Source organism: Carassius carassius, chromosome 37, assembly GCF_963082965.1.
Source record: "Carassius carassius chromosome 37, fCarCar2.1, whole genome shotgun sequence".
Lineage (NCBI taxonomy): Eukaryota > Metazoa > Chordata > Actinopteri > Cypriniformes > Cyprinidae > Carassius > Carassius carassius.
Window position 1 is genome coordinate 15,657,467 of NC_081791.1, and position 12,065 is coordinate 15,669,531.

A 12,065-nucleotide genomic window follows, 5' to 3' on the forward strand; every position below is an offset into this window, starting at 1 on the left:
TGGGGGTCTATTAATGATCTTTTTTGAAGCTTGTGAATCTTCTTCACAGTCTTAATCTTCTTATTTTTTTTAGCCACGAATGGATCAGTACTTTAACCAGATGGAGAAGATAGTAAAGGAGAGAAAAACTTCATCGCGCATTCGGTTCATGCTGCAGGATGTTATTGACCTGCGATTGGTGAGTTTTGTTACATTTGGAACGGGGATCAAAGGAAGCTTTTCAGTAACCTGTGCACCAAACTTACAACATTTCATTTGAAACTCATGAAATAAAGACAGATGTACAAGATTGTGTCATTAAGGTTTTTGTAAGAGGGAATGAATTAACTACTTCTCAAAAAGCTTAAACTCAAGCATATGTTTAGTTTCTCGATTTTAACTGTGATATAATGCTTATATATGTATATGCTATCGTCCATTATACATTTTTACAGGATTCTGGAATGGAATGTTCAAAAGAACCACATTTTTAAAAAATAAAATTTGACTCATTGACAAAGTTTTTCTAATACGCAATTCAATTTAATAATGGTAAATAGGACATAGGCAAAGTTTAAGAAACGTAATTTTAAAAATGATTTATTTTGTATAATATTTACTCAATATACAAAGAAATTGAAATAAATAATTGTTTAGCCATTGAAAAGTTTATAGGTAGGGATGTGGGGGACGCGATTTTTCTGTTAATCGGCCAAGTAGACACTCAAAATAGTTAATGTTGTTAATAGTATTTATGATCCTGTTGTTGAACTTTATATAGGGCGAGCACTTTGAATATTTTTTCTTCCCTCGCTTCAGCACAATTGGGTGTCTCGGAGAGCTGACCTTGGCCCAAAGACCATTGAGCAGATCCATAAAGAGGCAAAGTTGGAGGAGCAGGAGGAACAGAGGAAGGTCCACCAGCAACTGCTGTCCAAGGACAACAAGAGGAGACCAGGTCAGAAAGAGACTTCTGCTGTAGGCTAATCCTCTTTACAGCTTACTCAGTCCTGTGGGCCTCCTTCCCTTTTTTCACTCTCTGATGAAGCAGCCGTACTCTGTTCCAACCGTTCTTTCTCTTAATGTTGCAGTGGTGCAGAGAGAGGAGACCTGGAGCACTGTGCCTATGACTAAGAACAGCAGAACAATAGACCCCGCTAAGATTCCCAAGATCTCAAAGGTAAAGTCCAGATGTCAAACTAAAAACACGTTTTCCTTCCAGTCACATCTTGAGATGGCTAGCATAACAGAGTTTTAGAGAAAGATAATCTATATATGCTGTTCTGCATTTTTGCCATACTCCCCCATGATCTGTTTGGAAGCAAGGAAGCTGCATCTTTATGTCAATAATTGATCTTATCAGCTGAATCACATTTGTGAAGGTCCAACTACACCTTGCTACATGTCATTTATTGTGCTTTGCAGAGTGCTGCTTTAAAACATGTTGACTTAAAGCTCTTCACCCAAAAATGTTTATTTATAAAGAAAAATAATATATATTTCATTCATTCATTTTATAAAAAAGGACTATTCTACTAATTGGTCTTAACTGGAGGCCCTGTATAACTGTGCTTGATTTTACCATGCAAACTGTCTGACAGTGAAAAGCACAGCATAAGCACAATTAAAACACAACTGCAAAACATCTCAACTAAAACAAAAAAAGATCGAGATGAACTTTCTAGCGCTATTGGCCCTATCTCGTTTTGAGCATGAATATAACAATTTAGTGAGTCTTAACGGTGTTAAAATGATTTTTTAACATGAAACTTTTTTCTTTTTTGCTTAGCTTGTTTGTAAGTATGCTAATTAACTGTTTGACTCAACAGCCTCATCTGATGGTTCTTCTGTCTTCTTGTGTAGTAGCATCTTAGTATCTCACTGGTTCTAGGGATCTGCAGTGCTGGTCACTTTGTACCTTTTCTTACAGACCAAGTGCAGTTCATAAAGCTCTCTGCTGATGAGCTGCTGATTTGAATGATGTCTGTAAATCCCCAAGAAACACTCATCTATGTGAATGCATGAGTAAATATAACATGTTCTTACGAAAGATGGTTGTGTTTGTGTGTGTGTCTGTGTGTGTGTTTGTTTGTTTGTTTGTTTTTTTCAGCCAACGATAGATGAGAAGATTCAGCTGGGACCAAGAGCTCAGCTGAACTGGATAAAGGGCAGCAGTGGAGGGGCTGGAGCCAAGGCCAGTGAGTCAGGTAAAGAAATACTGATGTAGTCAGATGTGGGCTGCTGGCTCTATCAATTCTGGCTGTTTTATACTTTATGCAGGATTTTCTTGCTCTATACTTTGTTTACTAATGTAAAATTGATCCCCCTATCGACCCTTTTTTCTTTTAGATGTCTCTCGTCCCAGTGCCAGTTTAAATCGTTACTCACCCCTGCAACCCTCAGCGCCCCAGGCCTCCTCTTTACCCTCTACATCCCCAGATTTCGATGCAAGGAAAGTTCTCAGCAGGTATTGTATGCATTTAAAATATAGTCATTGAGAAAGAGAAGACACCTTTTCATTAATACATTTAGTCTGTGTTAATCAAAATTTCATATGTGTAAAAAAATCCCTCACTCACATCACTCATTCTGTAATGCCCTATTATTAATATTAGAAGCTTTATAATTATTATACCTGACATTTTTAGAATTAAGTAATATTTGAATAATTATTCAAATATATTCAAAATATTATATTTCAATTATATAATACATTCAAATAAACATAAAACATTAAATAAATTAAATAATAATAATTCAATTAAAATATGATTTCATTTGTAATGAATTGATAGAAAACACTTACATTTGGAGATTCATGAATGCCTGTTTTTGTGTGCTTGTGAATTTCTCAGTCGAGGAAGCTCAGGACGAGAACGTAATGATAAGCCTTTAAGTACGGGTCCCGCTCGGACAGGGCCCGTCTCATTGGGTAGCAGCAATAAGGAGGCTCCTGAGGAGTCGATCCAGGAAGTGTCTCGCAGAGACTCGAATGCCTCAGACACGCCCAAGCTGCCCGCCAGCACTGCAGACAACAGCAGACTGGAGCGTAGCCAATCCAGGGAGTCTGGTGAGCCATTGTAATTATAATGATGCACAAGAAATGATGGTGAAATACATAAAGAGAATCCAACATTAAAGGCTGTCTCTCATTGCAGCTGTTAAACTTGAAGTACTGTCAGGACCCTCTGCAGATAAGCCTACATTACCAGAAGAGGACATGGAGAGGCGGTCCAAGTCCATTATTGATGAGTTTTTGCACATTAATGATTACAAGGTTTGTACCAATTTTTTTAATCACCACTTATAATACTGTATCTCCCAGTCCTGTATCATACCGCTTAGATGAAGTAATGTTAGTCAGTCTACTTTTTCTGTCAAAGCTGCACGAGAATGGAATACTATTCCAACAACTATAAGAGATCTAGACACATATGCTTTATTTAGGGTTCAACTAAAGAATTGGTTAATTAGTACTCAGACTTGTCAACACTAGAAATTTAAATTTGCTAGCTGTATTGTTGTTTATTGTATCTTGTCTTTATTCGATCCAATTGTTTAATGGAATACTGTATGATTTGTACTATTAATATGTACTATTTTTAAGTAATTATTATTTTAGGGTGACTTGTAACATCTATGTCCTGTACGGATGTAAAATAGCCTTTGGCTAATTCTGGTACATTTACAGGAATGTTTTATTAATGTACAATGTCCCTGTCAAGTAAATAAAAAGAAAAAAGAAGTTCTGAATGGCAGTAGAAGGTTTTCTAAGCGTGGTATACTTGTAATGCAGGAGGCAGTGCAGTGTGTGGAGGAACTAGAGCAACCTGCCATGCTCTATGTGTTTGTGCGAGTGGGTGTGGAGTCCACGCTGGAGAGGAGTCAGATCACGCGAGACCATATGGGTCAGCTGCTCTACCAGCTCCTGCAGGCTGGAATCCTCCACAAACATCAGTTCTTTAAAGGGTGAGATTGCAGTGCTTGAAGAAATGCAGAAGAAAACTGATTCTTATAGTCTTTGCCTTGGTTGTGTTATGTGTGCCTTTGAATTTTGTTCCAAAATTTAGTAAGCAGCCTCACAATCATTACCTACTAAGATTGCATGAGGCGATAACCCTTTTTAATTTCAATGTATTACTTTTTTTATTTTTTTTTATTTTAACGATACCATTGACAATACTGGTTGTTTCATACATGGGTATGTGATTTTTCAAAAGAATGTAATCTTTCAAAATCAACTTCATCCAACTTAAAAAAAATATATATATGTATATATACTTAATATGCTTGTTTCTTCCCCCAGGTTCTCTGAAACTCTTGAATTAGCAGATGATATGGCCATTGATATTCCCCATATATGGCTGTACCTTGCGGAGCTGGTGACCCCTGTGCTTCGAGAGGGGGGAATCTCTATGAGAGAATTATTTAGGTGAGGTTTGGTGTTGGTGAGGTGTTAATAGATTGATAGAACTCATCAGCTTTAATAATTGCCTTTACACGCATTTTATCTGCTTATTTTGTGTCTACAGTGAATTTAGCAAACCATTACTCCCTGTGGGAAGAGCTGGGATATTATTTTCTGAAATATTGCACCTTCTATGCAAACAAATGGTAAGCTGAAAGATTTGAATCAAACATTTGGTTTGTATTGCCACGTGTAACATTTGTTAGTGTGAGGAGAGTAGGAATGAATGGATTGTGTGTTTGCAGAGCCATAGGAAAGTGGGATCATTATGGAGGGACTCTGGGTTGAGCTGGGTGGATTTTGTACCTGAAACTGAGGATTATCACAGTTTCATCACAGAACATGTGAGCATTCATTTACCTTCTCTTAGACATCTAATATATGCTAACCATCAAAACTCACCTATTAATCAGCTGTTCCATACTGAACAAGTGATAATCATTTACCTTCCTACAGAAACTAGACTTTACACTTTCTGACGGCTCAAACCTGCCCGAGGCTGTCTCTAAGAGAACACTCTCGTCTGAGGAACTGAACAAGCATCTTGAAAAACTACTGCTGGAGGACATGGCTGGTGATGAACGAATCTTTGACTGGGTTGAGGTAGATTTACATCCAGCTCTTTAGGTTTGTTTGATTATAGGATGTGAATGATCTTGTCACTGATGTGTGGTGATGTATTACAGGCCAATCTAGATGAATCAGAAATGAGTTCACCTCCTTTCATCAGAGCTTTAATGACTGCTGTGTGCAAGGCAGCAGTGAAAAGTAAGTGGCTTAGGTTTTTTTTTTAATACACAGTAACAACAAAAAGCTGTTTTGGGAAGTGTAATTTATTAAAGAAATAACAGCCATATTTATTCCCAAAATGATGTAATTTAAGGACTATTAAAACAACACAATTTTTTTTAATTACTGCTATTTACGTTGTAATTTTCAAATAGCTAATAATTACTTACACAAATAATATTTGTGAAAAATATAACTTTTTGTAATTTTTCTTCCCACATTAAGCATAACTGTACAAAAATCTAAATAAATAAATAACAAATAAATAAAAAGTTTATAACTAAATAAATGCAACAAGTACAAAATGTATTATTATTTTATGCACATCAAGTTATTTAGTATTAGTGCTGACAAAATTAGCTTTTTAATGCAGGTTATGATTTTTTTCAGTTTAATGCGTTCAAAATATTTAACACTGTTAATGCTGGGGCAGGGCTAGGGTTGGCCACCCCACACACAAGTGCACTCTTTCTTGACAAGAAGTGCATTTATTTAGTTGTAGAACGTCTTTACGACCACAATAAACCAGAGATATTTCAGACGAGTGCTCCAGCTTTACTACAGCTGCAGGTGTGAGTCAAACGAGTGTGGAAACAGTACTGGGCTCACAGAGCGTGTTGTAGCCTGCATCATTTCATATCAAAGCACAAAATAAACTACACTGCCAAAAAGGCAATTAAATCTGCCTAAAACTGTGCATGCATGTAGTGATATATCTATAACATATGTTATATTGCAAGAAAATTCCTCTAAAATGGTTTTCCAAACTGCCCTAAAGCACTCCGTCCCTACTTTCCTCATCTAACACACACACATTAGTAGAGACTTTAAGACCTTAAGTGAGTCAGAAAAGATAAAGAGAGTTGAAAGAAGTTACAATGCATGTCAGATCCACGTCATGTTCAACAGCAGCAGCTTTTAAAGCAGTAGCAGCCAAATAACCTAATAAGCCGGCTGCTGTGAAGTTTGTTAATCAAGGAGAAAAAAGCTTTTATAGCTTTAAGAGGTTAAGGGATAACTTTATTCAATTTCTGTATATTTCTGCTGAAGGGCACAGGTAGCTAAATATGACTTTTATTATAATGGGTTTATGTGAAGATGTGTTAAATTAGAAAAACATTTTTTAAGTCTAAAAAATGTTAAAATTGATAGCTCTCAATTATACTATAATGTTGAATGGCTATAGTCAATAGTTAAATATTAGTGGTAAAAACTATTTTATAGAGACATCAGTAGTGTTGGCAACAGTGATACTGATCAGTCATAAAAAGATGGCATTAAACAATAAAAATATACTGTCTTTGTTGTCTGTACATTAATTTGAAGATTGAATGTGAAGATTGAATTATTGCAATATAAAAGTATATTTAAAAACGTTATTGTTAGGTGGGATTAATCGCGATTAATTTCAGAAAAAAAACTAAAATTATAGATTAGTGGACATACAGTTATGCAAATTTTAGCACTCTATGTGGTACAGTTTCAAATGCCAAAATGTGAAATACTGTAATCTTGTGTTTTCTGTCTGCAGCTGAGGGCTCCTCATACAAAGTGGACTTGTCTATAATCCAGAAAAGATTGCCTGTATTACACAAGTACCTTAACTCAGACACGGAGAGACAGTTGCAAGCACTTTACGCACTTCAAGCATTGATAGTAAAACTGGACCAGCCTCCTAGTGAGTCAAACCTTTCACATTCCCATTTAGACGAATATATACACATCAAATATTTGTGTTAGAAACACTATTCTACAATTAATGCTTTTTTTTAATGTTGATATTTTGAGTGATCACCATGAGATTAAAACATTTTTATTTTCTTAACATTTTTGCAGATTTGCTCCGGATGTTCTTTGACTGTTTGTATGATGAGGATGTGATATCTGAAGATGCTTTTTGTAAGTGGGAGGTCAGTAAAGACCCCGCCGAACAGCAAGGCAAAGGTGTGGCCCTGAAGTCAGTCACTGCTTTCTTCACGTGGCTGCGCGAGGCAGAGGAGGAGTCAGAGGACAATTGACAAGGGGACAAATGGACTCATTTGCCAACTAGTTCTGAAGAGACGATAGTCACTGAATCAATAACTGCATCAAATTAAAATGTAACATAACAAGCAACACATTATGCATTAGGATGGATGGAGCTCAGCAAGATTTGAAATGGTACGGTTCACTGACATACAGCGACCCTATGACGACTTACATTTGCTGGAGCACTAAAAAAAATTTATGATTTATAGAAAATGTTGCAGTTAAGTTTTTTTTGTTTTTTTTTTAAATACTTTTTAAGAGGACTTTAAAAATACAAACATGCAACAATGAAATGAAACAGACTCGTTAATTTATTTATTTTTTAAGTACAGCATAAAAGGGTATTTAACATTTGCGGACAGACACAATGTGCAGTTATTGGTGGATAGAGTAATAACAATGATTATTTTATTAATATAATGAGAATAACAATGATTAAACAGCTTCCATGATTTTCAGATTGTTTTTTTATGCATTTAGTACATCAGTACTGAAGTGTTTAGTACATGTTTAAGGTTATTATCTCAATAACCATACCAAATGTTCCTCTGCTTTAGCTTGCTCTTTGTGAAACATTTAATCTGGCAGAAACTTGCAGGAATTATGCATTCAGGGGATCACTGCTGGGATCACATGACGAGAATGCTGGGATCACATGACGAGAGCTCAGAATGGACATCAACGAGCAGATGGTGACGTGTACAAAACCACTAAGGAGATGTTGCTGAACCTAAAGTGCTTGTTATTCTTCATACTGATAGAGCAAATGTAAAGCTTGTAAATAAATTAAAGACAAAAAAGATTCATAAAAGTACAAAACCGTGGTGATGGTGTGAATTTTCTACAGTGTTGTCAGTTAAGATTTTTTTGTTTTTCTAAAAGAAGTGTCTTATTCTCACCAAGGCTGCATTTATTTGATCATACATACAGTAACAAATGTAATTTTTCCTGTGATTCCTACATTTTCAGCATCATTACTCCAGTCAATTTCACATAATCCTTAAGAAATCATTTTTATATGCTGATTTGCTGCACCAGATGCTTTTTTTTCTATTATCAATGTTGAAAATGGTTGTGCTGATTAATAGTTTATCAGAAACTGAAATACATTTTTTCAGGATTCTGTAATTAATAGACAGATCATAAGATATTTTGATTACAAATGCACCCCTTGCTGAATAGAAAAACTGCTTTTAATACAAAAAAGAAAATAAAAGGTAGAAAAGGTAGTGTATATGCAAGTAAATAATTGCAAATAAAAAAGGAAGAAATGTACTGCTTTACAATAAGATTTAATTTGTTAACATTATTTAATGCACTAGGAATCCTGAACTAAAACACTTTTCATGTTAATTCATTCGTTTATTTATAAATGTACTATTGTTCATTAATTCATATTTAATTTTTTATGATCAATGTTAATTCATACCACCTTAAATATCAAAATTAAAGTGTTGTTCATTGTTCATAATTAATTTAATGCATTGAATTAATGCACGACAACTATTCGGCAGATGTCCAGCTGATTTCAACTTGCAAAAGGCAAAGAATTTACTTTTTTTTGTGTTTGAGGCAAAAATTGTTAAAGCGATTCAAGAAACGTGTTTCAATAAATAGGCCTACTGTCAGGTAGTTTGGAAATTTTATGACCAACTGGTGCTTCAAGCACATGGACACAATGAAGTCTAATTGGAAACCATTTCCGAGTTGTGAGCTTGACAATTTATTGAAATTATTAAAATAATATCTGATAATACAATAATACTTAAGGCTGGAATACACTACACTACTTTTATATCTGAACAGATTTCAGAACATGGCCATTATACACTTAACATTACTGCCTTTGAGGAAAACACAAACACTGCCACAGAGGAAAAATTTACTTCACAGGACTGAGGACCGATTTTAACTTTGTTTTATTTCAAATCAATGCTAAATACACGTAGAAACAGTGCATCCTTGTGACACGGAGGACACAGAAGAGCACAAGCAGCATGGTGAAATGAAGTGACACAGAGTAGACCATTGACAGAGGAATTATTGAATAAAGTCGTTATATTTGTTTTCTTCGCTTACAAAAAGTGTCACTTCATATAACCCAGATTGCACGTCTGATGGGAGATGGAGTATTCTGACGACGACTTTTGATACCTTTTCTGGACCTTGACACTGTTATTTACTTGCCAGTCTATGGGACAGTCTCAAGCCTCCAGGTTTTCATCCTGAATAACTTGGGTTCCGAAGAAGAACGGATATTTCAAGGGTTTGGAACAACATGGGGGTGAGTGATTAATGACAAAATTTTCTTTTTGGGGTGGAGTATCCCTTTAACAACGATGCTAACGCAGCTAAATTAGTTACAGATCTAACCTTACCCTGCATCGCAATATACATGCTAGATTCAGTCTAGCATACTATCAACCCTCTATAGACACCTTGGCAATTGAATCGCCATTGGCTAGACATTTTATTTAATTTAGTTTACTCGCCAGACTAAAGATATATAATAAATGTTTGTAAAATGGCACAGTTTTCTTTTAAATACCTGAAAGTACACTCTTAACATCAGTCAGTCAAGCATTATAATAATCAAGTATTATTTAACAAAAGAACCATGTTTGGATGCATATTAGTCATTTTAACTGAACGGGTGGTGTTGCTTTTTTGGTTATTCTGTGTTTATGTAAAAAAAAAACATTAAGAAAGAAAGAAATTGGGTAACGTTAGATACAAAAATACTGATATAGTGATAATGATACGAATTCTACTAATAATAACTATAAACTGCCCAGTCAGTGTTTACCACAGCCGTATTACACACTATTTGTGGCGGCACTCCCCTCAAAAGAACGACTCAAAAGAACGGCTCTTTTGGCAATGAATGTCTGTGACAGCTGACAATGACAGAGGCACGCAGAGTTTTTTTTCCACTGGAGTCCTACTGACGTGAAGGATGCGTGCACAACTCATAACTAATATCATCACGCTATAAAGGGTTGGCCTGCGCTGGGTGCGCCCCTCCCCCTATAACTGTTCTGTCTCGCGGAGGAGCTCATTTGTGTGCATCTGTGTGAAACACGCATAGGAAAAAAGAACGACAGAAAGAACGGCTCCCCTCCAGCCGCGACTCGGCTCCCATCGTTCATGTTTATGAGCCGTTCAAAAGAATCGGTTCGTTCGCGAACGTCACAACTCTACAAAACGGACACGTCCGAAAGAAACGGTTTTGGTTCACGCCGCCTTCACACTGGCAGTTGAAATCAGCTCCGTAATACGCAATACGCCCCCAGTGGACGTCGTACACAACGGTGAAAAGTGTCGGAAGCCTCGGAACCGAGTAGAACAAAAATGGCGGAAAGGTTGGAAAGGCTGACAGCGCGACACCCTGAAATACTCCCTGAAATCCTCACCGTTGTTCAGACGCAGCTCACCCACCAGGCGGTGAAACTCCCCGTACTGATACCTCTCTGCCAGGTAGTATTTTACCCACATGGATCTCTTTTTTTTTTGCTTGCTTCTCCAGTATAGGAGAGCAACAGCAAGAGCATTGACAAGTCTACGATTAGCCATAATATAATTTTCTGGCTGTATGTGAATGAGCGGGAAAATGGCCACAACATTGAATTGTACAATATTTAAATATTTAATTATTTAATTGTATTAACTGCATAAATTACGTTATAAAATCATTAAAATGAAAAAATGACATGACAACTTGTCGTTATAAAATCATTATTTATTTTATTAAAAGTTAAGAATTCAGGTTTGTTTATCAGTACCATAGCAACGCCAACTTCCGCTGGAATTGTCGGATAGGAACCGTCCGTAGCCTTTCGCAAGAGTTCAATTTTTTTTTTGCACCTGGTTCGGACCCATTCGCATGCGGCCTGCGAATCTCCATAGAAAATGAATGACTTCCGGTCGTTTCGCTGCCGTATCGGAGCTGATTTCAACTGCCAGTGTGAAGGCGGCGTCAGTGTACTGATGATCCGAAAACCGATGCAACCGGTTCTTGACTCGAGAACGAGAATCACTCTAACCGGCACGTGCTGCAGTTCAGTATAATCAGCTGCTCTACTCGTGTTCATGTTCTGTTTACTACAAACTCAATTTGTGAATGTGTCATCATTAACTATAAATACGACATATTTCATAAATCATCCCTCATTCCTATTAAACATAGAGTCTTTAGAGTTCTTAATTATTGTCCAACTTCCCTGAGACCCCCTTTGGCTTATACATAATCTACAATATACAGATTAGAAACATTCATCTTAAAAAAAAAAATAATAATAATAATAAAAATGTATATAGATCTTTTATCACACTTTCCGAAATACTTTACACGCATGCGCAGTAGCATCAGTTCATCGGTTCTCAAATCGTACGCGTCCGAAAGAAACGGTTTTCGTTCAGTGTACTGGTGATCCGAAAACCGATGCAACCGGTTCTTGACTCGAGAACGAGAATCAGCTCATCGGTTCTCAAATCGGACGCGTCCGACAGAAACGATTCTCAGTTCAGTGTACTGGTGATCCGAAAACCGATGCAACCGGCTCTTGACTCTAGAACGAGAACTGCTTCAGGGCGTGTTCGTTCGTCATCTGGCTCGGCTCGGTGTTCATCTTCAGTTCGGTCTACACAGCAGTTCAGTCAGTGTACTATTTGAGTAAATGAATTACTCCGGGATATTGGTTTATTCTGACTCCGAGGGAGTGTCAGTCACGTTAAAAAAGTTAACATCTTAAGTAATTTGTGGATTAATGCTTATTGGAGACGTGAACCGTTTCAAGCGATT

The 12,065-nt window shown here is 36.6% G+C and overlaps 1 protein-coding gene across 5 annotated transcripts in view; it reads left to right on the plus strand.

The window, feature by feature from the left end:
• The window catches only part of LOC132118161 (eukaryotic translation initiation factor 4 gamma 3-like), a 51,388-nt gene extending 43,671 nt beyond the window's left edge, over nucleotides 1–7,717 (plus strand). For all 5 annotated transcript variants that reach the window (XM_059527768.1, XM_059527769.1, XM_059527770.1 and 2 more), the window contains 15 exons: nucleotides 74–178; nucleotides 799–937; nucleotides 1,071–1,159; nucleotides 2,090–2,186; nucleotides 2,329–2,446; nucleotides 2,835–3,049; nucleotides 3,138–3,256; nucleotides 3,776–3,948; nucleotides 4,286–4,411; nucleotides 4,512–4,593; nucleotides 4,693–4,791; nucleotides 4,904–5,050; nucleotides 5,134–5,215; nucleotides 6,768–6,914; nucleotides 7,073–7,717. In XM_059527768.1, coding sequence (XP_059383751.1) covers nucleotides 74–178; nucleotides 799–937; nucleotides 1,071–1,159; nucleotides 2,090–2,186; nucleotides 2,329–2,446; nucleotides 2,835–3,049; nucleotides 3,138–3,256; nucleotides 3,776–3,948; nucleotides 4,286–4,411; nucleotides 4,512–4,593; nucleotides 4,693–4,791; nucleotides 4,904–5,050; nucleotides 5,134–5,215; nucleotides 6,768–6,914; nucleotides 7,073–7,254 — 1,920 coding nt within the window. In that variant the 3' untranslated portion in view covers nucleotides 7,255–7,717. The remainder of the gene's footprint in view (nucleotides 1–73; nucleotides 179–798; nucleotides 938–1,070; nucleotides 1,160–2,089; nucleotides 2,187–2,328; nucleotides 2,447–2,834; nucleotides 3,050–3,137; nucleotides 3,257–3,775; nucleotides 3,949–4,285; nucleotides 4,412–4,511; nucleotides 4,594–4,692; nucleotides 4,792–4,903; nucleotides 5,051–5,133; nucleotides 5,216–6,767; nucleotides 6,915–7,072) is intronic.
• Nucleotides 7,718–12,065: the final 4,348 nt, after the last annotated feature.